The 27123-nt window shown below is 41.4% G+C and overlaps 2 protein-coding genes across 5 annotated transcripts in view; both read right to left on the bottom strand.

The window, feature by feature from the left end:
* RAD54B (RAD54 homolog B) overlaps positions 1–27123 on the bottom strand; it is an 87520-nt gene that overhangs the window by 41049 nt on the left and 19348 nt on the right. Inside the window, exon 1 of one of the 4 annotated variants that reach the window (XM_014571479.4) lies at positions 10299–10510. The exons of the other annotated variants lie outside the window; for them this stretch is intronic. The gene's annotated coding sequence lies outside the window, so the exon portion shown is untranslated. Of the gene's footprint in view, positions 1–10298; positions 10511–27123 lie in introns of those variants that run through there. 4 annotated transcript variants of the gene reach the window in all.
* On the bottom strand, positions 10536–26091 carry FSBP (fibrinogen silencer binding protein). Its single transcript, XM_006111008.5, has 2 exons — positions 23838–26091; positions 10536–12505 (listed from the first exon to the last, which is right to left on the bottom strand). The coding sequence occupies exons 1-2, from the start codon at positions 24206–24208 to the stop codon at positions 11980–11982; spliced, it is 897 nt and encodes a 298-aa protein (XP_006111070.1). The 5' UTR covers positions 24209–26091; the 3' UTR covers positions 10536–11979.

Genomic DNA, 27123 nt, shown 5'->3' with positions numbered 1-27123 from the left:
GTAAGTAGGCAAGTAGGGAATATCTACTTTAGGGAGTTGTGGTTTGTTTTCCCCAGTGATAAACTTTGATTATCCTGAATAATATTGACTCGGAATTAACAATGACCCATTAACGTTTCTAGTCTATATTTTTAAAGAGCATTTATCAACAAAATATGCCCTCTGAAGTGGGCAGGAAACACAAACTATTCCTAGTCTGTCTAAATAATTTAAACATGCCTGCTTAAAATTCAGGAGATTATCCTGGAAAAGGGCATATGGAAAATGATTGTTTTTTAAGCATTTGCATGTTATGAAGGAATGGTTAACTTACAGACTTGCTGATGACATTACTGGAGGGGAAGGAGTAGTAGTTCCAAACTAAGTTACATAAATATGATTTACATAAATGTAATCCATTTAATATTTCAAGCAGAAAAATAACACGTAGGGCCAAAATGCAAAGCTTGTGCATGAGTTATAACTTGCACCAGGAAAGCACACTGTGCCGGGGGAAAGAAATTCATAACTGTGGAAGATAAATGGTGGTTACTGTGCTGTCCTTGCTTGTCTAGACTGCAGGAAAATGAAAGCAGTTTTAAATTACAGGAGCTTCAATACAAATTCATAAACATGAACTTCTGTAGATAACCACAGACGTGCGCTATGTGGGACAGGCTGTATTTTGTATCAGTCCTGCCCATTTTGGGAGCTAAACTGTCTGCTTGTCGATGGAGGCAAGGAGATGTAGCAGCTTTTGACCAACAGAGTCAGATTTCCAGTGCAATTCCCAAGGAATCAAATCTTACACCTTTCACACCAATGTAAATTCTTCCACTGACATTTGTTTCACAGATGACTTTAGTTCTACTTATCTAGATGTCTTTTTATTTATTTAATTTGTCTCTTTACAGTACATAACAGTTTTAAATTTGCCATCCAACCCCCCTATTATAAACTCTTTATAGGGTTCATTGGCATGTTAAGGGTTAAAATAGCTCAAGTTAAAACATATACTTAAAATAATTTCTGGACTTTTGCTAAAGTTACTTTCAGTACAGTACTTATTTTTGCATCTTAGAAATGGATTTATAAACTGCCTTCTTTAAAATCTGAATTAATTTAAACTACAGTAATTTATCCTAAAATATTGGTGTTAAGGACAAATTTTATCATCTAACACTGTGCTGAATACTAATACATATGCCACTAAAAATAATTCAAATAGTAAGCAACCCAATTAACTGACAGTTGTTCCCATACATAAGAGGACTGCCCCAACTACAACTTTTTAATTCCTCTAACTTCCCTACTGAGTTCTCTGTTCTAGAAGTTTTATGGCATGGACTATAGTTGGAACTAGGAATGTTAAATATAGTTTAATCAACTAATCGACTAGTCGATGGATTTTCCATTGACTAGTCGATTAGTCAAACAGGCTCTTAATACATTTAAAAAGCAGAGTTGTGGTATCTGGGACTGGGTGCAAGTTGGGAATCAGCGCCTGGTCCCCGCTACTCATCTGCTCCCTGCAGAGACAGTGATGGGGGGAACCAGCTTTTAAACTGGCTCCCTCCAGCACCTGTTCCCCCTGCCCTTGCTGCCTCCTGTTAGAGGCAGCAAGGTGAGGGGAAAAAGACTAGTTGAGGAACTAATCGACTATCCAATAAGCTTTTGTTTATCAGATAGGAATGTAAGCAACTACTTGGAAGCAGGGAAGTATAACCCACAAAAAAATATTTGCAGCCTGCAGAGTACAGCAAGCCCCTGGACAATGTTAATGCTAACTTGCCATGTGACCAACTTATCAATCTTATTTTATTTTACACAGGTGCACATGGACACAATCTGTTAAAAGAACATTACTCTTATTGCTGCAAAGTCAAGCATTCAAACATTGGGGAATGCTAGAATGAAGGTTGCGTGTGCAACCTTAATTCAGTTTTCTTGGGCATATGGATTATGATAGACTTTAATTACACGGTCACATACTATTTTTAACACAGTTTACTTAATCAATGCACAGGATGGATCATGTTCACGTAATGAGCAGCTATTGAATATCTTGTTTTCTCTTTATTATTCTATGTAGAGCTCCATGCTTTATTTATTTCACACTATTTGAATCCTTCTCAAAGATAGAATTATTAAATTTCCTTTTTGGGCTTTTCTCATTACTACAATATCTTAGTGCTTCACAAGTCTCAAATGATTAGCTGTCACAACACAGCACATGTCCATTTTACTTCAGGTGATCTACAGGCAGTTCAATCCACAGGTAAATGAAGAGGTTTCAGAACCTCTCTGGACAATGGCTGAAGGACTGCTTGACCAAGTTGGCATCATATCTGGAATACTGAGATATAGCATAGTGAGCTGAAAATGTCTGTACTGATGATTGAGTTGTAGCTTTATAAACATCTGTTGTAGCTACTTGAGCCAAAAAAAAAAACAACAACAAAAAACCCACCACCCAAACCTTGAAAGCTGCTTGAGATTTTGTAGAGCAGGGGTGGGGAACCTTTTTTGGGTCGGCGGCTGCTGAACCACAGGAAAATTGGTCAGGGGCCGCATACAAGTGAGAAGCAAAAAAACAAAAACAAACCCACACTAACATGGCCCCTGACTGAGAAGGAGAAAGAACTCCTCACATTCCGCTCCCACACCAGAGCCTAGAGGGCCCAGCCTAGTAAATTGTGTGTGCTCCAGCCCTGCGGGAGAGTGGGGGCTAGAGCACCAGCGCAGACTCCTCAATCCTGAGGGCAGAGGGGGGCCATGAGCCTTGGAGGCTGGATCCAGGCAAGCTGAGGGTCACATCTGGCCCCAGGCCTGAGTTTCCCCACCCCTGTTTTAGAGTGCGCTACCATTCTGCTTGCAGATGATACATCTGCAATGTTAGTACAGATGTACTGAAGGACAAAATCCACAAAAAAATTATCTGCATCAAGACTGGAAAGCCTTTCATCCTGTCTGCAGCTGACATGAAAAGCTGTGATGATGATCTAAAAGACCCAGGTATGTCCAAAAAAAAAAGCCAACATCTTCTAATATCTAAGGTATACTCTTCTCATCCTTACAAGAATGGAGCTCAGAAAAGAAAGCTGATAAGAATATGGGTATGTCTAGACTACATGGCTCCGTCAACGGAGCCATGTAGATGAATTTACTAGACATGGGGAAATGAAACGGCAATTTAAATAATTGCCGCTTCATTTACATCAAAATGGCTGCCACGCTGTGCCGATCAGCTGTTTGGCGGCAAAGTGCGGTAGTTTTGATGCGCCACGGTCGACAAGGGAAGCCTTTGTTCACCACCCCCATATGCCTCGTGAAATGAGGTTTACCGGGGCAGTCAACAAAGGCTTCCCTTGTTGACCGTGGCGCATCCAGAGTACCGCGCTGTGCCACCAAACAGCTGATCGGCACAGCACAGCGGCCATTTTGATGTAAATGAAGCGGCAATTATTTAAATTGCCGTTTCATTCCCTATGTCTAGTAAATTCATCTACATGGCTCCGTTGACAGAGCCATGTAGTCTAGACATACACTATGGCTCAAAAAAGGCAGAATGCTGATATTATTTAGTCTTAAATTTCAAATGTGGGCATAAGTAAACACTGTGTATCGATATGCTCATAACTGTGTACAAGTGCTCATAACCAATGAAGAACCAAATGCTGGCAGAGCCACACCACTGAGGATCACACAAGCATGATCCTACCAAAGCAACACTCTGGCAAGAAGTAGAATGGGAAAATAGTCATTCAGCAACTTGTTCTTCCAAGACAGATACTTTCCTATTGTCAGAAATTCCAACATGCCCTGGAACAAAAGACCTGACACAAATTGCAAATAAGGTTATTTAAGGGGTAAGCCAGGTTTGAAAAATGAATCTCATGAAATGCAGAATGAGAGATAGCAGAGCTCACAAGTGAAAGGTCTGCTCAGACAATTTACCAGGCTGTTCTGAGTGTTACTGACATAAACACGCAGATCATTGTTGCAACCAATGTTATATGTTTGCAACAAATCTTGTACAAAGTAGACCAAGTGAGGTGTCTATAAAAAGCTTATGATTCACTGGTTCTGTTTATACTATTTATATGCATGAATCTTTTTTTTATTTAAAGTTATGAGCATTGGCTTTGTACTTTTATTTTGAATGTTAGATCTTGGAGTAACACCCACAAAACAGCTAGCCAGCATGTCTGGGAAAGGTTATTCAGGTTGACTTGCCCATCAAGAAACAATCAGCAGAAAATTAAGCATGAGAGGCACCTAACTACACTCAATGAACTTACCTGCAAACCGTCAATCTGGAATGTGGGTCATGCCAGCCACCTGCAAAGAACTGAATCATGCATGAACAGGTGACTTGCTCATGTGACTCCCAACTCCATCATGGGATATACTTTTACATAGCGAGAACAATGGGATTCCCTCCACATGGCTGAGGACATATGAAGAGATCCTGGAAATCCCTGTTTTGTCTTCACTCCTTCTCACCTTTAGAGAATCTTTACTACAAGCTAAAGCGCTGAATAAAGGACTAGTAGCAGATATACTCCAGATGTACTCCATTTGACTTAAAAAATAGTTACCGACCTTTCATATCTGTTGTTTTTCAAGATGTGTTGCCCATGTCCATTCCATTTAGGTGTGCACACGTAGTGTACACGATTGTCAGACTTTTTTTCTTCAGTGGTACGTGTTGGGCTGGCAGGGGCGGTGGCGCCTCCATATTAGCACATATATACCCCTGCTTGCCCTCTACTCTCTCAGTTCCTTCTTGCCGGAATGTTCCATAGAAAAGGAGATGGGTGGTATTTGGAATGGACATGAGCAACACATCTTGAAGAACAGTTACGAAAAGCAGTTAACTGTTTTTTCTTCAAGTGAATGCTCATGTCTATTCCATTTAGGTGACTCCCAAGCCAGAACACTGGAGGTGAGGTTGGAGACTAAATGGACAGCAATACAACTTTGCCAAATGCTGCATCATCCCTGGATTGCTGAGCTACTTCATAATGGTTTGTTAATGTGTGTACGGGTGACCAAGTGGCTGCCCTGTAGATATCCAGAATGGGCACCTGTGCCACAAAGGCAGCTGACGAGGCCTGGACTGTAGTGCAGTGGGCCATGAGAGCAAGAGCTAGTACTTGGGCCAGGTCATAACATGGTCTAATACAAGATGTAATGCAGAAAGAAATACACTAGGCTGAATCTGGAAGATCCCCTCCTCCCCCGCCCCTTCCCCCTTTCTGCTAGTAAGATGAATAGTTGGGGGGGACCTAGAAAATAATTTTATTATCTCTAAACAAAAAGCCAAAGCACATCAAGGTGTGTAGAGCTTGTTCTTTACCAGTGCTCTGTGGTTTCAGGTAGAACACCGGTAGGAAAATATCCTGGTTAAAATGGAACTGACACACCACTTAGGCAAAAAGGCCGGATGTAGGTGTAGTCTGACTTTATCTTTAAAGAAAAACAGTGTAAAGGGGCTCCTAGGTTAAATCTCAGAGCTCTGATACCTATCTGGTGGTTGTGATGGCTACAAAAAGGGTGACTTTTCCATGAAAAGTGCAATAAAGCGTACGTTGCCAATGACTCAAAGAGAGGTCCTATCAGTCTTTTGACGACGAGATTAAAGTCCCACGATGACAGAGGATGATGCACATGCAGGTAAAGCCTATATAACCCTTTCAAAAATGGCGTACTGACTTTTCCTGACTACCAGGGTGGAAAGCAGAGATAGCCGCACGGTCAACCCTAATTGAAGAAATGGACAGTCCCTTGTCCTAAGACACAATAGGTAGTCGAGAATAGCCAGGACTGGAGTTTCCACTGGGGGCATATCCCTCCAAGAAGACCAGGTGAAGAAATGCTTCCACTTTGCCAGATAAGTGGCTCTAGTGGAAGGTTTCCTACTAGCCAACAGTGCTTTCTGAACTGATTCAGAGCACTGATCTTCCAGCCCCGCTAACCACAGAGCTTCCAAGCCATGAGATGGAGGAACTGAAGGCTCGGGTGACAGAGCTGGCCATGGTCCTGATTTATTAAGTCTGGGAGCAGGAGAGGGGCTATGGGTTCTTCCACTGAGAGATCCAGAAGCACTGTGATTCAGGAGCAGGGCCACACTGGCACTACCAGGATCAGGGATGACTTGAATTCTCACACCCTGAGGAACACTCTCTGAAGGGAAGAGGGGGACTCTAGGAATCAGGATGGCCAAGGCATCTGGAAGGGATCTCTCAGGGATCCCTGACTGATTCAGGAAGGAGCAGAAGTGAATACACTTCCTGTAGCTGAGAGTTGCAAATAGCTTGAGGTGGGGAATTACCCACCTGCAGAAAATGCTTAGGGCAACATCTGCTCTGAGAGACCACTTGTGTCAGAAAGGACCTGCTGAGGCAGTCCACGAGGGTATTCTAAGTCCCCGGAAGGTACGTGGCATGTATTATACAGAATTCCCAGAGAAGCAGGGCTACCTGACAAAGGGGAAAGCAATGAGCTCCACCCTATCTGTTGATATAGAACATCACTGCAGTGTTGTCTGTCAGGACTAAGTATGTTAAAAAGTGATTATCTGGCTAACCGTATAGTCAATACAATTTGTATAGACTATACAATTAGTTGATAAGCGCCACTCTGCAGAGCCGCAGCAGAAGTAGCTCTAGGAACTGACTCGAGCCGGGACTGACCAGTGCTGGCTCCGGAGCCATCCGTGCTGCTGGCTCTTACTGCATTTAAAAAGCAGAGGTGCAGCGATCAGCGCAAGTTGTGACTCTTTCGTCCCAACATGTGCTGAGTACAGCAGCCATTGTTCGCAGTGTACAGCTCCTGTCTGCTGCAGCCCAGTCCGCTGCAAAAAGGGGTTGCTTGGTGGCAACAGCCTCTGTCCACGGGATGCAGGGGGTGTTGCAGCTCTGCTGGGAACTCAGCGGACAGGAGCGATTTTGCAACAGCATGCCCTACCCCCACGCTGCTGCCTCTGATAGAGGTAGCAGGGTGGGGCAGGCGGCATCCCAGAGCCAGTGCTGGAGGGAACTGGTTTAAAAGCCGGCTCCCCAGCAGCACTAGCTCTTGTCCCCCCCTTGCTGCCTCTCCTTGAATCCCTGCTTACCCTGTGCTCCATGCAGCACTTCTGCTTTTGAAATGTACACGAGCCCTGCAGAAACAGTGCTGGTACGAACTAGATTTACTGGTTTCCCCCAGCACCGGCTACTGTTCCTCACCCCTTACTGTCTATCTCTGATAGAGGCAGCGAGGAAGGAGGGAAGTGACTAGTTGAGCTGACTTTCTGATAAGCATTTGCTTATCAGATAGTCGACTAGTCGCCTACATCCTTAGTCAGGACTGAAATGCATTTGTTTCGCAAGTGGGGCAAGAACGCTTGACATGCGAGATGGACTAGCCGCAGCACTCTGGCATTTATGTGCAGAGATAGTTCTGGCTGGGACCACATACCTTAAGTGCTCAGGTCTCCAATGTGAGCTCCCAATCCTATGTTGGTTTAGACTGGCCAGAGTCCTGCTGGAGGACAGGTGAGGTCTCTCTCTCTCTAGAGTTTGTTTCTCCTCCATGAAGCCTCCTGCCTATTTTGTGGCTGGTAAGCCCTCAGCAGGGGTCGAGGTCTAATTTGTCTCCTCTGAGTGGCTGGAGTGAGGAGACCAAGGGACTTTAGGGTGACCATGGAATCCTTGAAGCTGTGACATCAAGAGTCAGCCTGCTCTTAAAAGGGGACGGTCCTGGATGGTCTGCTGGACTTCATAAGGGAGAACCAAGAACTCTCTCATTGCCACACCAGTGGCCATCTCACAGGAGGCAGTGGCTGCTGTATCCAAGGCTGCTTTCAGGGGAACACAGTCCTCCTCTACTAGTGCAGAAAATTCCACATGTGAGTCAGAAGGCCGAAGCTCCATAAATTTCAGCATGATCCTGCAAGTCTTACAAGTGTATCTGCTAACCACCGCCTGATGGTTAGCAATACAGAGCTGCAACTCCCCAATCAACTATATTTTCCCTCCCATAGAAGTCCAATTTCTTGGCCTCATGTTTTTTGTAGAAGGCCTTTGGTAGCCCTGTTGCTTCCGCTAACTAGCAGTGTCAATTACCAGGGTGTCAGGCTAGGAGTGGGTATACAAATGCTCATACTTATGATGGGAATAAAGTACTTCCTCTTGTATCTTTTGACAGTTGGAGGCAATGAGGATGGGATCTGTCTTGGTGACATTGCTAATCATTTTGATCATCAGGAGCACGATACAGGATGATCTAGGAGGGAAAAGAATGTTGACCACTGGGTGAACTTTCTCCATGACCTCCTTTGATTTTATCTTTAGGTTCTAGACCACCAATTCAGCAGCTGTTTAAGAACCCTACTGTTCTCTAAGGCCAGATTGGTCAAGAGACCAGCCACTACCTCATCAAGTTAAGTAAAAGCTAATAAGGTGGCTAGGAATAGTGCTGAGTTCAGTGCCATGAATGGTGCTATGAAAAATGCCAAGATTGGTGTCATGAATGGTGCCACACATGATAGCAGGATCAGAGGCATAGTGTAGAGGAGAACACAGCAGCCAGCTCCAGTATTAACTATACATAGATCAAGGCCACAGATGTAGATCTGAAACCCTGGCTTTGGCTGTCCAGAAAGGCTACTAAGATACCTATCATTGGCTTGGCCATGGTGTTGGGTAGAAGTGACAATCTCAGTTATCTTTTATATACAATGTTGATGAAACTTAAACAGTATGGAGAATTAAAGCTATAACAAACTCTCTTCAGTTTGAAGTTCTTATGCCAAAAGCATTGCACCATAAGTGACAAATCATTTGGACCATCATGTGTATTTTATGCAGAAATGAATATATTTAATTGGCACAAATATAACAAGGTATTTGTTTTCTATTTTAAAACTTTATATATTTTGGCATTTGTAAATGTCAACAAGAAGCAAGATGAACCAAATGTTTTAAGAACTAAGTGGCCACAATACTTATTAAGTGTTGGTTAACAGTCACACAGAGACAGAAGAGTGATTCTAGCTTACCAACTGAAGCAAACAGAAAGGAATTACTGATATACAGCCATTTTGTCCTACTGTTTCATTATTATATTCATCCAAACAAATTATTATAATTGATCTACCTTATTGTGTATTGGATTGATAAAACTAATTTATAAATTATCAAAGAATGCAGAGATTCTACTTGAGTAAACACATTTTCAAAGGAAGGAGACAGAGAAGTTACAACTTAAAAGGTAAATGCAGATATGTAAATACTGGCCAGCACTATATTATTAATCATCTTTATTCCTCTCTCTTATTTTTAAATTCTAATTTAGCTAATGAAACTTATAAATTTATAATAATTCAAGTGTATAGTTTAGCTAAACAACATACCTATAAGAGTAATGAGAAATGTGGTGAGGTAACTAGTTAATAAAAATTAACCAGTTTGTGTTGTATACTATATTATTCTCCCATATCCTGTCAGCTCAGAAAACATCACTGTCTGAGTTACACACATCCAGAGATCTTTGGAGCACCTCAGGATCCAAGGGTTTATTCCACATAGCCATAATGTTGGGTGACATCAGATCCCACATTGCAGAAGGACAGTACATTGGAGAATGTACACAGTCATTCCATGGCTGCCAAAAGTAAACATTCCCTTCATCTCTTGCTCTTACCTCTCTTCAAGTAAGAGCCACACTTATCTCCAAACCTGGTAGAGTACAGGATGATTGTGGAGGTTCCATCAGCCAGATCAAAAGAGAAGTTTAGCTGACAACAACCTGATAAAATCTGAAGAAGTTACATCCCTGCTACTAAAGGAACATTGGTTCAGACCTCCTGGACTTAACTTTAATAAAGAATGCCAATTTATCAATACAGTCAGTCTGACTGGTATAAAACTGTGCATTTTCATTTTTAGTATCAATCAGAAAGAAGCGTAATTCACAGAACATCTTAATATCAGAAATCTGTTACAGAAAGAAACCCAGCTAAAATAACTGTAATAAATAGCTATACGTGTATGTATATAGCAATTAACTTTTTCAGATTATTTAAAAAGTAAAAGATTTGTTTCCTCTCACTCTTCTCCCTCACCTTCAACTGCACAAACTCATCCTGGGCGCTGACAATCAAGATGATTTCTCTCTCTCACACACAGAAGCACCACAACAAACAAAGGTTCTTTAGGCTTAAGTTAAGACCTCAGTTATACCTATACAATTTGTAGTCTAGAATGTAATCAGTTACACCTGTGAGTTACAAAGGTATCCGGAGGAACCCAAGGGATGCAAGCAGGGCTTACTTTATTCACTGATGCAAACCACTGCCCCCATCTTTGTGGAGAGATACTATGTGGCAAAGAAGGCAGCTGATCTAAAGAGCCATGAGTAGAAGCAGCCAGATGAGGGAGTTGCCTCACTGCACTGCTTTTGTTCTCTCTGTCACTGGGATCCTAGATAGCAGACGCAGGTGGAATGAGTATTTCCTTTGTTCTCTTTTTCATTTACTCTTTATTTCATCTCCTTTTCTTGTGCTAGAAGTTGGAGGAAGAGAACATAGTGTTAGAAGAAATATGAAGCCAGAAGGAGTATGGCTATGTCTCTACATGCCATGCTGGAGATCAATCTTCTGGCATTCCATTTAGTGGGTCTAGTTAAGACACACTAAATCGAATGCTTAAGGCAGCACCAGGTGAGGAGTAAAGGAAGCCAATGGGAGCATTAGCTCCCATCGTCCTCCCACTGTGAAGACAATGTCAAGCTCGGCTTAAGGTAAGCCAACTCTAGCTATGTATTTTAAGTCTAGCTCTAGTGTACATCTGGCCTGAGGCACATGCTGCTACACATTTCCAGAGGGCAGAAGACAAAGAACCATGAAGAAGCAGGCAGTCTGGTGCTTGCCTTCCTGACTAGTTGTCATAATACTATATGGAATAAACTACAACCAAAGGGGTGCTGCTAAGAAGGATTGGGGGGGGGGGGGGGCTTGGGATTTATATTTGTAAATAAATCAAAATATCACACTATTCAAATTATCCTAAATAAAGGCTCTTATTTGGATTTTGGGTCACAAATTATTTATGTACAGAAATTATTGCATTTTGATAACTATAACATAACAGTGATGTTGATTCAAATGCACCTGCAACTGTCTTGGTTGCATATGTATCATAGTAATTATGCATGGAAATTAACAAATTAGATATCTTCCTAGTCACTTGCCAATGTAATTATCACAATTGAATATACAATCTCAGTAACTGTGCACACTAATTATGCATACATGCCATTTTGAAAATGTGAGTGTTGCCTTCAGCATCTCTATTTTGAAATGATCTTATGGAAACTTTCATCCATTAAATATTAGAAAGGAGTTCAATTTTAAAAAGATACATGCATTTACTCAACATTTCCTCAGTTGAGCATAAAAAAACCCACAATCCAGACAGTTTCTTTTCTATGTTTTTCAAGCAAATAACACATTAGTAAAATCTTACCATTGCCATAGGCTGTACTAATTTAAAATTAGTGAAAAGATATATAAAAACATTATTTCTCTTTTTATATATATTTATTAATTTTCAAATAACTTCATAAGGAATATTAAAAAGGATAGGAATTGCTCTGAAAAAAGAATAAAGCATAAAATCAACATATTTTAGAACACCTACCTAAATTTTCATTAGCTTGTTCTAGCTCTAATAAAGATCTGTAGAAGATTTCCACAGGCAGTTTTTATCTTACACACTTAGAACTACTGTATTTGATTATACTTCAGACTAAAATATTGAAAAGACTCAAACCTGTAAGACATTTGACATTTCTGCTAGTGTACATAACAAAAAAGAAAGCATGCATTCGTTTTTCAAGGCTGGTCTGAGAGCCATCCAATTTAACAAATCATTTTACTAAGCTAAAAGAATTTATAATAAAGTATCTCAGAAAATAAACCATTTCAGATTACGTGACAGAGATTATTAATATTTAAAGACTGTTGTATTCTGGCAGATCATGTCGTAGTCTTATTGCCTTCAGCTTCTCTACTTTGATTTTTGCTTTCAACAGCTCTTCTTCCAGCTGCTGCTTTCTTTTCAAGCCATCCCTCTTTTCTTGGACATAAAGCCCAATTTTTCTTTGATTTTCCAAGATTATCTGATGCTCCTCTTTTAGCATTTGCAACATCTGTGGGTCATACCCACAATTTGGCCTAAAGCGTTCTCCAACCTCGAGCCTAAAAAAATCATCTCTTCTTGGGATGGGAGATGGTGACAACATCATTCTCATATCAACAGAAGACAGAGAAGTTGAAGGAGATTGCTCCATAACATGCACCAATTGGTGTTCTTCTCCTTGTTCTAAATCCTCATTCTGCTGTGAATCTACAGCCAAAGAAGGAGGAGGTTTGACATCCTCTTCTGGTTCCAACTCCATTGCGACAGCAGCAGGATGATGATCCAACACTGCTTGTGGGGAGCTGGTACCAGCAACTATTTCTTTATCCATGTTAGCACTAAAATGTATACATAATAAAGTCATTATCTGTAAATAAAAGCCATTATTAGGGCTCTACCAAATTCACAGCCATGAAAAACGCTTCACAGATTGTGAAATCTGGTCTACCCCTATGAAATCTGGCTTTTGCATGCTTTTACTCTATACTTCTACAGATTTCACAGGGAGATCAGTGTTTCTTAAACTGGGGCTCCAAATCCAAAAGGGAGTTGCAAGGGGTTTAGCAAGGTTATTTTTGGGGAAAGAGGGATCACAATATCGCCACCCTTACCTCTAGCCTGCCTTCAAAGCTAGGTGGCTGGAGAGCTGCTGTTGGCAGGACACTCCGCTGGAAAGCAGAGCCCAACCAGCAGCAGTGCAGAAGTAATGGGTAGCACAGTATGGTATTGCCACCCTTACTTCTGTGCTGCTGCTTTCAGAGCTGGAGAGTGGCAGCTACTGACTGATGGTCCAGCTCTGCACAGCAGTACCACTGTCAATAGCAATGCAGAAGTAAGGGTAGAAATACCTCAATTAGGGATGTGAATGGTTAAATGATTAACCATTACGCAGGAGCAGCCCTCTGCCCATGCAACTAGGGAGCCAGCAGCCCAGCATGGAGCCAGAAGCAGCTCCTCCCAACTCCCATTGAATTAGTTAACCAGTTAAACTTAACATTTAACCAGATAACTAATTAAACAGGATTTTACATCCCCAATCTCAATCCCTTCTACAATATCTTTGCAACCCCTCTCCACGAATCCTTTTTAAGTCAGGATTCTTATAAATTACAACACTGACATTTCAGATTTAGATAACTGAAATCATAACATTTATGATTTTTAAAATCTCATGACTCTGAAATTGACCAAAACAGACTGTGAAGTTGATAGGGCCCTTGCCATTACAGACAAAAATAGGAACAGATTTAACTTGTGATAAATACAGCAATTTCCTCCAATATCTTAGAAGACCTTATTTTATTATGTTTATATATTCATTTGGGTGAGGACTATATGTATTTTCCCCAGAGGGGAGAGGTGACATATAGAAGATCTTAAGAATGGCCATACTGAGTCAGACCAAAGGTCCATCTAGCCCAGTGTCCTGTCCGCAAACAGTGGCCAATACCAGATGCCCCAGAGGGCAGGAACACAACAGGTAACCATCACACGATCCCTCTCATGTAACATAAGCCCTGGGATGTGTATAGGATTTCATAAGATTACTGAATTGTGCCAAATATCTGCTTTTTGGGACACTGAGTGCTTAGTGGATTTCCTGAGGAATCCCTAGGTAGTGAATAATGCAAATTCCACAAATCAAGTTAGGCACAAAACAAACCCCAAAAACATTTTTCAAAGCTTCACCCTGAGGAGTGTCATTGTCTGCTGACTAATTGTTACTCAAGGCTGAGATCAAAAGTCTGTGCTGTATTTAAAAAACAACAACACTTGATCTGCCCTATATTCATTCTGTATCTAAAATGAAATTATAACCATGGAGAAAACCTAATTGTGTGAGTTTCAAAAGGATTAAAATTACCAGAGACAGAGAGAGAAATCGGGTGTAACCTGTAGTAACATTTTAGCATGGGTTTTGGTTCTTTTAGTGTTGTAATATGTTTTCTTTTGTAATACATTTTCTTTAAGAATAAATATGCTTGCTTGGAAGGAGCTGTCTGGCCTTTCAGGCATTGTGACTTGGTAGGAATATCACAGTGTAAGGCAGGGAGCTGTGCAGACTTAATTCCTGGTCAGAAGGGAGTAAAATGTGGGTCTCCACCGAAAGAGTGTACAGCCGGGGCCAGAAATGTAAGTTCATACTGCAGGGTAACACAGGTGCAGTTATCCTGTAAGTGTGACATAACTAATCAAGAATAATTTGTTTAAAGTGCTGCACTTCTGCCAGGAAAAATGTAGGCAAAATCTCATTAGTACACTGATTGGTATTATCTTTCTTGTAAAGATAATCTCCCTCTCTCCCCCCTCCTTTGGTTATGTATTCAGGCATGAATGAAACTATACAAATAAGACAGAACCAGACTGGTGGGCTCTGATTCTCCCACAGAATGGGAAAAGCAAATGCTATCAGTGTAAGTGGGGAAAGGAGCAATGCAGGAGAAGAAAGTGAAAGTATAGAGGCAGGCATTTTATGCACTGACAAAAGAGGGGAATAGAAGAAAGACAAAAGAACATTTAGATTTAAGTGGCCTGTTAGAACAGTTTTCCTGACAGCTGGTACTTCCTCTTCACAGTACCTCCCTCATCCACTCTTATTCTGACTTACAAGTGCTACTTAATACGAGCCCATCATTTTAAATATTACTTCTCGATTAATAGGCATACACATTATTTTCCTATGTACATATTAACCAAAGTTTCATAAAATTTATCTTATAAGAAGATATTTATCTTATCTTATAAGTTATAAAAAGTTGATCAAAAGCAAGTTTTAAGAGAAAAAATTCCCAGTACATGGAACCTCATAATATAAATATTATTTTGTCTGACTAGATTCTTATATAGCAAAACAGGGCAAAGAAAGATTACATGACTTGCCCAAGATTTGTGAAGGAAATCTCTGGTAGATTCAAGATATCTGAGTTCAGTTCCAGACACTGCCAGAGACCTCGGGCAGAGCAAGTAAATTGGGTGCTGTTCGTTAGATGAAAGTAAATTTAAAATCGGATAAAATGTATGAGTGTGGAACTCACTCCCGCGAACATGGAAATACATACCTTAATAAGACCGAATAGTGATCAAACATTTATATGGATAAGAGCAGCATCTAAAATTATATCAGCTAGAATAACAGGTAGAAGAACTCAGTCTCCTGTTTCAACCTTCTCAACAGCACAGAAAAGCTGTTCCTCAGTAGAGAAACTTGGGGAATCTTAGCTGTCCACATTGTATCTATTTTGTAGATAAATTGAGAATTTCAGTTTCTTGGGTTGTTAATCTGCACCTTTCACAAACAGATTCACCAATGCTATATAAAAGTCTCAATCATTTTTTGGCCTCTTCCTCTTTCTCTACCCACCTAGTAGCAACTCCTTACCCCGAAAGGCAGAGGGGACTTAAATAACAGTAAGATAGCAAGAGAGGCAGAGAGTAGACACCGAAGAAAGCTAGCCAGTCAAGAAAGTTAAGTAGTACCAGAATTAAGACTCTTTGTTGCCCCCCTGCTATATATGAATTGTGTTGTGGTCTTTAATGACATGATTACACACCACTTTTTTTTTTTTTAGGACCCCCTCTCTTCTTCAGATCACAGGATGGATGGTGCTTACTTAATGACAAGTTATTCAATATTTTGATTATTCTTTCTGTGGAAAGTGTGGCGGTGAGCCATATTATTGCATATTATTTTAACCCTGTTCTGAAGACAGATTTATTAATTTCCAAATGGATTTTTCTATGCTGCAAATAACTACATAATCTGAAAAAAACCAAAACAAAAAACAACAATGGTCCTGTAGCACCTTAGAGACTAACAAAAATATATAAATAGTATCATGAGCTTTCAGGGGCACAGTCCACTTCTTCAGATGTGCTTCCTAGATATTAATGAATTTATCTTCACAGCAGTCCCATGAAAGTGGAATTTTATTATAATTCCCATTTTACGGATGGGGAATTGAGTCACAGAAAGATTAAGGTCAAATGTGTCCAGTATTTTCGGAATCCTAATATGAAGGCATATGGGCTTTAAAAAAACCAGAACTTAGTGCTCGTTTTATAGCACTTTATTTCTTTAAAGCACAGCTCTTGTCTACAGTTTCAGCTTAGAGTGATCTGCATTTCTGCAAATCTAGTAGCAGGAATCAACTTTTGGACACAGAAAATGAACAACAGTTTTTGTCTGCACTAGAGACTAAACATGTCACAAATGTACTGATTCAGCTGCACTGCTGTACAATCTCTGGTGTAGCTATTCTATGTTGATAGGAGAGAGCTCACCCATCAATATAATTAAACCAACCCCAATAAACAGTAATAGCTGTATAAGTGGAAGTGCCTTAACACTACCCCTTATGCCAGAGAAATGTGTATAACTCAGGGATAATTAGTGCAATCTGTGAAAAGCTTAGTTTAAGTAAACTGACTACCATCACATAAGAACTCTGGGTCAGATCCACAAGGGAATTAAATGGTGAAGTCCCAATTTTAGGTATCACTGCAGTCCCTTTTAGGGATGTAAAATCCCATTTAAAATATTAACTACTTAAACTATATGTTTAGCCAGTATGCCTTCCACATCATACTGCAGTTGAGGGGCTGCACGGGCCCAGCAGGCAGGGTCCACCGCACCATGCGGCAGGCTGCTCTGGCTGGGCCAGGTGCTGGTTAAACCAGTTACCCCAATAAGCATGCCGGTAACACAATGCTTACCTGGTGTCATAGTCATGAGGGATGGCCAGTAGCCTGGGGACTAAGGAGTTAACTGTACCTAGCCAGGTAGCAGTCAGCCAATAGAAATGCAGATAGGAATTTCAAACTGGAACAAAAGGGTTTTCCCTTTTTTGTCTTTGAGCAAGTTTGCTCTAGATACTGAGGGGGACAGACAACATGTCTCTCTTTCCAAGAAAAGACTCTTACACCATCTGTAAATACGGTAAAGTTTAGATAAATCCATTAGGTTTTTATTTTTTTACTAGCCAATAGCCCATCATAAAAAGGGATTTTTCAGGTCTCTCTCTCTCCTCCTGCCTCCCCCCTCTCTCTCTCAGCTCTCCTCCGTCTCCTGCCTCTCTCTCAGTCTCTTTCGCTTCTCCTTCTCCTGCCTCTCACTCGGGGGACCACGGAGCCCAAACAGCTGTTTGGGATCTGTGCTCCCCGTGCAGGGGCAAGCAGCGCAAGCGGCTGTTTGGGCTCCACGTTCCCCATGCAGCACGGGGATCATGGAGCCCAAATGGCTGCTTGCTCCCCTGCGGCAGCCCGGCTGAGCAGCACAGAACTCAGCCGAGCGCCAAGGGGAAGAGGGGGCGGGGCCTGGCCATGTACATCACCGACCCGCTTCCCCTTCCCTTCCTGCCGTGGCGCTCGGCTGACTTCTGTGCCGCTCAGCCGGGCTGCTGTGGGGGAGCAAGTGGCGCAAGAGGCCGTTTGGGATCTGCGCTCCCCATGCAGAAGTCAGCCGAGCGCCACAGCGGGAGGCAACAGCGCCCCCCAGAGTCACAGACATTGGGCTACTATATATATGATGGTTTGGGACTGTGGATTTGATGTCTATGCTGTTCGAAATGGGTTTTCCTCTATTTTGTAACTAAGTTTTGACCCATGAGAGTCCCCATGAGTATATTTATTGGTGACTTTTTCCATCTAGTCATTATTCTTGCAAACAGGAGTACTGTTTTGATAATAAAAGTTTTCTTTTTTATTAATCTGGTATTGGTTCAGTTCTGTGTCCTGGAAAATGTGTTTGTGGGATCTGCATGCCTCTGACTAGGGAACAGCAGCCATGAACTGCAGTCCATATTTTCTCTTTCTTTTTCAAGCTCTTTGCAGAAAAGAGTTTGGGGTGCGCTGGAGTTGGTTTCAAGTGTCCACCCCTGTTTGTGGGTTCAAAAGCACTTGATGGTGGCAGCAGATTTTTATCCCCAAAATCTAGGTTTTTAAGATTTTGGGGGGAAGCTTTATACCAAAAACTGGAGAGATAATGTTTGGGAGTTGCTTTTGCGGTCCCCCACTTCTCCATTCATCGTGCCAGAGTGGGGAATCAGCCATGACACCTGGTACTCTTTAACATTCCTAATCCCCTTCCCTGTATCAAATTCTGCCTAATTCCATAGCCATAACCTTCATTTTTCATATCCTGGGTGAGAGTTCTAACCGGCGACCTAAGTTATAAAGGAGACACCTCCACCTCCTTCTGCATTTCTTGTTTAGGAACCTGAACTGCCTCACTCCCCAAGAAGGGGATTCCTCGCTGTGGAATGCAGAAACAGGCGCTTAAGTCTCAGATACAGGAAGGTGCCTAATTCCACAAGAGCAGAAGGCTTAGGACACATACTTCTTGTCAGCATCTCCCATCAGCTAGTTTAAGCAACTTCCCTTCTGGGTGCTGGCTTTTGTGGATTCCATTTTCTCCCTATTCATTGCATAAGGAGCCTAGGCATGTGGATCCCAACAATTACAGTGATTTTGTGGATCCCACCAACTCTAGAGATTTTCTAAGCACCTCAAAGTCAAGCACTGCAATGCTGAATGTCATAACACCTAAATCCCTGTGTGGATCAGAGCCTCTGTAACGTAGGCAGAAACAGAACCCAGTTTTTCATGAAACCATCCTTAACCATGAGACCATCCTTCTTCTTCATGTGATATCCTGCCTCATTCACCACAGTCCTTTCATCTTGTACAACTGCTTCATTCAATCCACAGTTCAGATTAATTCCTTAACCAGTGTGCATCTTGTGCACTGAATGAGGCAGGTATCCTGTGGGAAAAATGTAATTAAAGACTGCATTATAATAACCCAAGTAGTGCATTTGTGGTTGTGCCCACGAAGACTTGTGATACCATCTAATTTTTTTTTTATCTCTAAGGTGCTGCAATACTATTTGTTGTTTAAGTTTTTCCAGTTACAGACTAACATGGCTACCCCTCTGAAACTTAAAGTTGCATGGGCCTTAATTCTCTTAAATCCAAACTTCTGAATGCTTGACTTTACAACTTTAACATTCCTTTTGTATGCAATTTCCTGTTTAAAAAAATACAAACTAAAGAAAACAAAATTCCAGCATGTGAGATAACACTGCTACTCACATTGTTCGCCGCTAGGTCTGGAATTCTGAGGGCAGGTCTGTACTACACTAGGATTAAGTTAACCTAAGTTAAAAATTCCAGCTACATGAATAATATAGATGGAGTCAACATATTTTAGGTCGACCTACAGCAGTGTCTGCACTGTGCTGGGTTGACAGGAGAATTTCTCCCATCCACTAACCTTATACTTCTCATTCCGGTAGAATACCAGAGTTGACAAAGTGATCTGCCACTGATTTAGCAGGTCCTTGCTAGATCTGCCAAACTGACCTCCCAGTGGATCATTTGCAGCAGCATTAGTAGTATCTCCCAGTAATAGAAATAAGCCCTTAGATCCACAGCACACACCTCTGCCATTTGAGATAACAGAGTAAATAGGTTCTCCTCCAGTATGTGGATTAGTCATAAGGAGGTGATAAAGCAAATATGTTGCTAGACAGAATTTCACAGATCTTTCCTGATAGCAAAAGAATACTGAAATGCTAGAACTGTGGGTTGTATTTCTGGTTCAAAGAAGAGTGAAGTCTAGTGCCATTGTGTCCAACATACTAGCTATATATGGCTATTTGGCATGAACAATGTGGCTTATTTGGCCAGTTGAGTGTTGCTAGTTCACTATAGTGGTTGCTTCTCCAGAACTGGTTGGACACCACAGATCTATTGGATTCAGACCTTTCAGTCCCATTCTCATTCTCCCCTGGCAAGTCTGACTTTCTTCACTCCAAGCTGTTCTTCACCCTACCCCTGGTTCCTTGTACCATTCAGTCAGTCTTCCCTCCACCCACCAAACTCCTTCTCCTTCTCGCTCAACCTCTCCACTCCCCTACACTCAGTCTTCCCCACCATCCTTCAAGATATAGGTTTTAATTCCTTTGCATTTTATCCAGAAATCTTCCTCCTCCTCCTCCTCACATGCCAGCAGCCAGAGTACTGACAGAATACAAGCCTCAAGTTTCTGTTCCACTCCCTTATAGCTCTGAAGATCAATTACATGGGAAATCACGGTCTATCCCTGCAGCTTCCAGCTAGAGCATGCCCAGATGGAATTTTCAGATAATTAAGCTGCCAAACACCATCAAGCCTCTACTGAATATGTGCAAGCAGATTTTCAGAGGATCCTAATTTAGCCTAACTTGGATGGATTTTCAGAAGGATAGCAAAAGGCAAATCGTTAATACAAGGGTAACACTCCTGCTTCAAAGCATGAAGGCAAAGCTTTTCAATGAAAATTATTATCTGTATATTTGTTACTATACAAATATAGAATTAAAAAAAAAATCAGCCTAAGGCGAGCACTTAATAGGAAACTTTCAACCCAAATTATTAATGTTTGGCAAGTTATAAGCAATTGAAAACATGGCCTTAAAATTAAAACTGTCGGGCAATCCTAATTATAGGAGTTATTTCCTGCATTGTTTATGATAACAGTACCTCATGCCCTCTCACTTCTCCAAAAACTTTACCTCCCTCCTGAGCCTCTTGTGCCCTCCTACCAGTAATGTTTCTCTCCCTGAGCAGACACAGACATTATACTCTATTCTCACTGCCAGTCTCTTCTGTGCTGGCTACATTTTGTTTTTCTTCTTGCTCATAGCGCCTTAGTTTCTAATGTGACCTTCCTCATCCTTACTTGCTCATCTCAGCCAGAGACAAGAGGTTGAATCGAATATTGAAAGAAGCAGGTCAAACTAAAGAGAAAGAGGCTCCGAGAAAGAGGAGGTGAGATATAATGGGGGGTTCATATAGTCTAGAATAGCCAAAAGGTGAGAAAGCAGCAGAGAAACTAGCGAAATACCAAGTCTCCATGTGACTAGGATTAATTTTAGTTAGTTTCTTAAGAGCTAGATGACAGTAAGAAAGAAGGTGAAAACAGAAAGAAGGAACTGTAACAAGAGAAGCTGCTCTCTGGCAGTTACATTGGGATTCCTGCCAACTCCATTGAAAGAAAGGGAAACAATAGTTACCATAATGGGGGTGGTATTTATAATTCATGAGGCACCCATGATTCACAGGTTTTGTTTAATCAAATTGATCTAAGAATTTCTTACCGGGTAGCAGGTGACATTAGGACTTGGTCAACTACTTATACAGGCAGTCCCCAGCTTACGTACAAGATAGGGACTGTAGGTTTGTTCTTAAGTTGAATCTGTATGTAAGTCGGAACTGGCGTCCAGATTCAGCCGCTGCTGAAACTGATCAGTTTCAACAGCGGCTGAATCTGGACGCCAGTTCTGACTTACATACAGATTCAACTTAAGAACCCCAGGCATCCCCAAGTCAGCTGCTGCTGAAACTGATCAGCGGCTGATTCCAGGAAGCCCGGGGCAGGAGCTTCCTGTAGTCAGCCACTGGTCAGTTTCAGCAGCGGCTGACTTGGGGACGCCTGGGGCAGAGCAGCTGGGGTGCTGCTGGGTTGGTCCAGTAGCGCCGCCGCTCCTCGGCGCTACTGGACCAACCCAGCAGCACACAAGCTGCTCTGCCCCAGGCATCTTGATTCAGCCGCTGCTGAAACTGACCAGCAGTGGCTGAATCAGGACGCCTGGGGCAGAGCAGCTCTCTGCAGACCAGGGAGACGGGGAGCAAAGCAGAGCAAAGCCGCGGAGTACATGGGCAGCGGACAGCCCAGACGCGTCTGGGCTGTCCGCTGCCCGCGTGCTCCGCCGCTTTGCTTCCTCTCCCTGGTCTGCTGGAGACCAGGGAGATGGGCCCCGTTCGTAACTGCAGATCCGACATAAGTCGGATCCGCGTAACTCGGGGACTGCCTGTATATATCTCCCAAACACTGGTTATGGTTACTCAGTGTTTGAAGAAAAATGTAATTCAGGGTTAAAATGAAAGAATACATAAAAACTGCATTTTGTATAAATTATTAAGAAGTATTTCTCCAATCTTTAGAACACCAACTGGAATATATGGGGAATCCTAACAGATTCAAAGAATGTTCTGAGTTACATTAGTCAAATTATGAAGATCACTCACTAGCTCTTGAACATGCTGTGTACGAAAAGCACCATTTCTGTATACAGCTTCAGCTAATATCTATAGCTTTCAAACTAATTTTTTTCATGATAGGAGGTGGTGAGACATCACAACTTTTATATCTAATTAAAAGGGATGGGTTTTTTGTTTTTTTTTGCAAGATGTTCTGAATTGTAGCTATATTGGCCTTCACCATTAGCAAATACACTGCAACAGTGCTCAGATTTCTTTACACCAAAGCCCAACAAAAGCATGCTATATTAAGAGCATCTGGCATATCAGGATTTAGACAATTCTTACCATTCAATTCAGTCAATGAATCAAACTTCTCATGTGTGCACATGCCAGCTTTCCCTAGAACACTTAGCTGTTGCACCAACCAACTACAAGTAGTACCTGATGAATGATTGGAAGCTAACCTCACATTATTTTGATCTGCTAGTGAAAAGAACGTAAAAATACAGCTTTATCACAATTCCTGGAGAGTGGACAGAGTTTACTTTTATCTTTGTTAATTTAAAATATCTGCATAAAGAGGGAACAAAATCTGACCCTGGCAGTTTTTGATCCTGAAAAGACCAATACTGCACCAGTAGAGTGTTGCAAGTCTGATTTGAGGGGCATTATAGTAGAGCTGTGTAGGGAAGCTTGCCCGCTGCTTGCTTGTATTATGTCTGGCTCAAATCTACATAGTATCTCACTTCATAGAGAGATGGAGGGGAAGAGGGAGGGGGGAAAAGAGAGACAGACAGACAGACAGACAGAGAGAGAGAGAGAGAGAGAGAGAGAGAGAGAGAGAGAGAGAGAGAGAGAGAGAGAGAGAGAGAGAGAGAGAGAGAGAGAGAGAGAGAAAGAAAGAAAGAAAGAAAGAAAGAAAGAAAGAAAGAAAGAAAGAACAATCAAATAAAACTTCTAATTCTGTAGTTCCACAATCTCTGTCTATATGTTTACAAACCTCCTAGCATAAAAGACACATATTATTTACAGTTATATAGAAATTTGCTTTGCTCTGGTCTCAGAAAATGTCAGCAAGTGAATGAAAGGTAATCTATAAAAATTTATTTGTACTGTTAAAGGCATTTTACTATATGGAGACTAAAGTGTCTAAGGTCTGGACTGAGTTAAAACATATTCAATATTTGCTTAAAAGAGTAATTTATTATACAGACCATGTATATGAAATAGACTCCTTGGTTTCCTGAACTTTATATGGCACTTATGTAAACTGGTAATAGTTTTATATGCAGCAAGGTAAGTGCAGTATTAAAGTGATGGCTATCCTCCATTTAAAGTATCAGTGATTGAACAATCTGCCTACTAAAAGGTGAGGGAGGGGTTAAGGTTTGAGCTACTATTTTTCTGATTCCCTCTTAACCCTCACCTTCTAGAATATGACACAAGACATTGAAACAGGCTTTGTAACAGCTGAAAATTGCATGCAGTGTTAAGTTACCATGAAACAAAGGAAATAGTATCAAGCTATTGTTTCCAATTATTTTCAGCTCTGTTGTGGGTATTTGCTTTAGGACACTGAGTAAACCTTAGAGAGTAGGTAGGAGGCGCCATAATTTTAATTTAATAACAAAGTAAAATGTATCTCACCTTTGTAAACTGCTCCTGTCTCTTAAACACACACTGGAAATCTGTGGAATCATCTCCACAACTTTCTTGGTTGGCTCAGAAATGCTGCTTTTATAATCTGAATGGGTCTCCTTTTGCTGCAACAGCTCCTGTTTGGCATATTCTTTGAGCCTCTTGTACAGCGTGCGCAGGCCCTGTGCAGTACGAGGAGGGCGATCTACTCCGATGGCATTGTAGTTATCGGCTATGATATCCCAGCATTTGTTTTTTTCCACTATTACTGAATGCTTATTTGTATGTTCTTCAAGAATTTTAACATACGGCTTCACGAGTTTTAGCAAATCAAGCTTTTCAGACAAGGTAAAATTAGAAGATCTGGCCTTTCCAACCATTCTTATCTCTGAATTAAGGAGTCAGTTTTTGAAACCACCATGCAGTCCCTAGCTCTGCTCAGCTCTTTTTCACAAACAGAAAAAGATCAGGCTTAACTAGGCTAGTCTCATTTAGGCCCACGCCTACAAGGGAGGGTTTATTAAAATTCCTTCAGCTTAAGCTGACGCAGGTTCAGGAAATCTGCTTAAGCCAAGCCTGACCTACATAAGGCTTCAAACTGAAGACGACAGAAAGAAACAAGCAAAATACACTTTAGTATGAAGAGACCAGACATGCACAGGATTTAAAAACAGAAAGGTTTAAAGATAAGCATGTTGTCCAGCTGAAAATAACACAATTTAGTTTGAGTAACAAGCTCTCACACAGATCTCTAGCTGAAAAACTGAAACTGCTCTGAGATTTTAAATGTAATAACGTCAAAAAAGCAACAAATGTTTTGTGTAATTTATTGATTGTTGAAATAAATCACAACAGCAGAAGGAGAAATAAAAACTAGAGAGATAAGTGTGGCGTGTGTAGAGATCCCTAACAGAGCCCCTGATCACTGTTTCCCAGCTGCTGTTAGCTCTTACAGCATTTGCATAATGCTAGTCCTGCTGTCAATCAGGAATTGCATATCCTCTAGCTAGTTAGGTTACACTCAGACTTCACAGTAAAGCTAAGCTTCTCCTGCATTCTGCCGTCTGCTTTAGCTACCTACACACGGGCATTTTAAAGCAGTCTCTGTTAATCATAAAACATGTATCTAGAGTCAAAACAAAAGAAAGATATACACATGAAAAATGAATTGTTCTTTAGCTTCTGCCTGCAGCTGTGCCCTGCTAGAACATGCCTGTGCTGTAATGTGTATGTCATCAACATTCAGTCTGCAGTGCCTAAAAAATGGCATGATCTAACTCCCAGCCTGCATGTAATAAAGGTTACATTCAATCATGACAGATTTACTGAGTGTATTACAGTGTGTGGATACTGGGATTTTCATATTATCCACAAGGAAACAATCTACTTTTATGGTAACACATTCAAGCATTCTTTCAGTGTCAAATATTTTTATTAAGAAGATGTGCATGCTGTACCAGTATAATTCTACATAATGAATGTTTTTCAAAGATACCTCACTTTAAACAGTCTTATTTAAAAATACATGTACGAGGTTTTAAACATCCATGGTCTAAATTAAATCAATAAAATTAAAAAAAACCTCAGGAACTTAAAAAGCTAAGAAAAATAATAGTTCCACTTAAAAGGGGATGTTTGTAGGGTGTCTATTGTGTACATTTTTAAGCACCAAATATGAAAAAAGAGGTCCGTGATGGAAAAGTCAAGAGATTCAAAAAACAAATTTGATTAGAAGAGTTAGTGGTAACAGCTTTTCAAGCTTAACATGTTTATCCTTGAAAAACATAGGCTAGGATGGGGGTGAAAGGAAAGAAATCTAATTATAGTTAAAAGTGTCTAAAGTCAATAAAGACAGATTTAGGTAGGAGTGTGCTCACTCATTTGCCAGGAACTACATTGAAAACAAGTTTAAATAGAGTTTCTTAAAAAAAGATTTTAAGCTCGTTGCAGATGGAACTTAAGAAACAAAACTCTTATCTTGGTAAAAACATTGGTTTTTATGCTTAGCTTGCCCTCTTTTCCCAATACTTTGTTTTTCATCTGTAGTAATGTCTAGTGTGAAAGACTGAGATAGTTTTCTTTCTTTTTCATTTTTCGATCTATGGTTTTTTGTACTCTCCTGTAATAATTGCTATAGGAAAATGGGCATATGTATTTTAAACTGATGCTATGGACAACTGTACATGCCACATAGCAAAAGAGGTACTGGAGTGTGACTAGGGATGTAAGCGACTAGTCTACTAGGGTATGTCTACACTACCCCGCTAGTTTGAACTAGCGGGGTAATGTAGGCATACCGCACTTGCAAATGAAGCCCGGGATTTGAATTTCCCGGACTTCATTTGCATAAGCGGGGAGCCGCCATTTTTAAAACCCCGCTGGTTCGAACCCCGTGCAGCGCGGGGTGTATCGGTAGTTCGGAATAGGAATCCTAGTTCGAACTACCTAGTTCGAGCCCCGTGTAGCCGCGCTGCACGGGGTTCGAACCAGCGGGGTTTTAAAAATAGCGGCTCCCTGCTTATGCAAATGAAGCCCGGGAAATTCAAATCCCGGGCTTCATTTGCAAGTGCGGTATGCCTACATTACCCCGCTAGTTCGAACTAGCAGGGTAGTGTAGACATACCCCTACTGAATAAGCAAAAAGCTTATTGGATAGTTGGTCCCCGCCTCCCCCTTGCTTTCTGGCTCCTGGGTGTGACAATTTAATCTAGAATCAATGGTTCTTTCAGGAATTTCAGGGAGTCTGCCAATCAGGACCATAAACTTGCTGGGGCTCACAGCAGAAAGCCAAAATACCACCACATGGTACTGAAATCTAGAGCTCTAAGTCCTGCCACCCTAGGCTGAAACCAAAGCCTGGGCAACTTAGGCTTTAAACTTTTAAGTTTAAAACGCAGCCGTGGTAGCACTTTAAATACGAGTGCTGGGGGAGAGATCTCTCAGCACTCGGTGTGTGGCGGTGCATCGGGGATTCCCCGATCCTGCACCCCGTCTCAAGTAAGATATTGTTCCTTTAGGAAGGAACAATCAGTTCCATACATACAAGATGGGAAGCGACTGTCTAGGAAAGAGCATGGCGGAAAGGGATCTAGGGGTCATACTGGACCACAAGTTGAATATGAGTCAACAGTGTGATGCTGTTGCAAAAAAAGCAAATATGAATCTAGGTTGTATCAACAGGTGTGTTGTAAGCAAAACTCGTGAAGTCATTCTGCCGCTCTACTCTGCACTAGTTAGGCCTCAGCTGGAGTACTGTGTCCAGTTCTGGGCACAACATTTCAAGAAAGATGTGGAG

Source organism: Pelodiscus sinensis, chromosome 2, assembly GCF_052426305.1.
Source record: "Pelodiscus sinensis isolate ZL-2025 chromosome 2, ASM5242630v1, whole genome shotgun sequence".
Classification (NCBI taxonomy): domain Eukaryota; kingdom Metazoa; phylum Chordata; order Testudines; family Trionychidae; genus Pelodiscus; species Pelodiscus sinensis.
The sequence above is the reverse complement of the archived record's forward strand: the minus strand, read 5'-3'. Positions and strand labels throughout refer to the sequence as shown.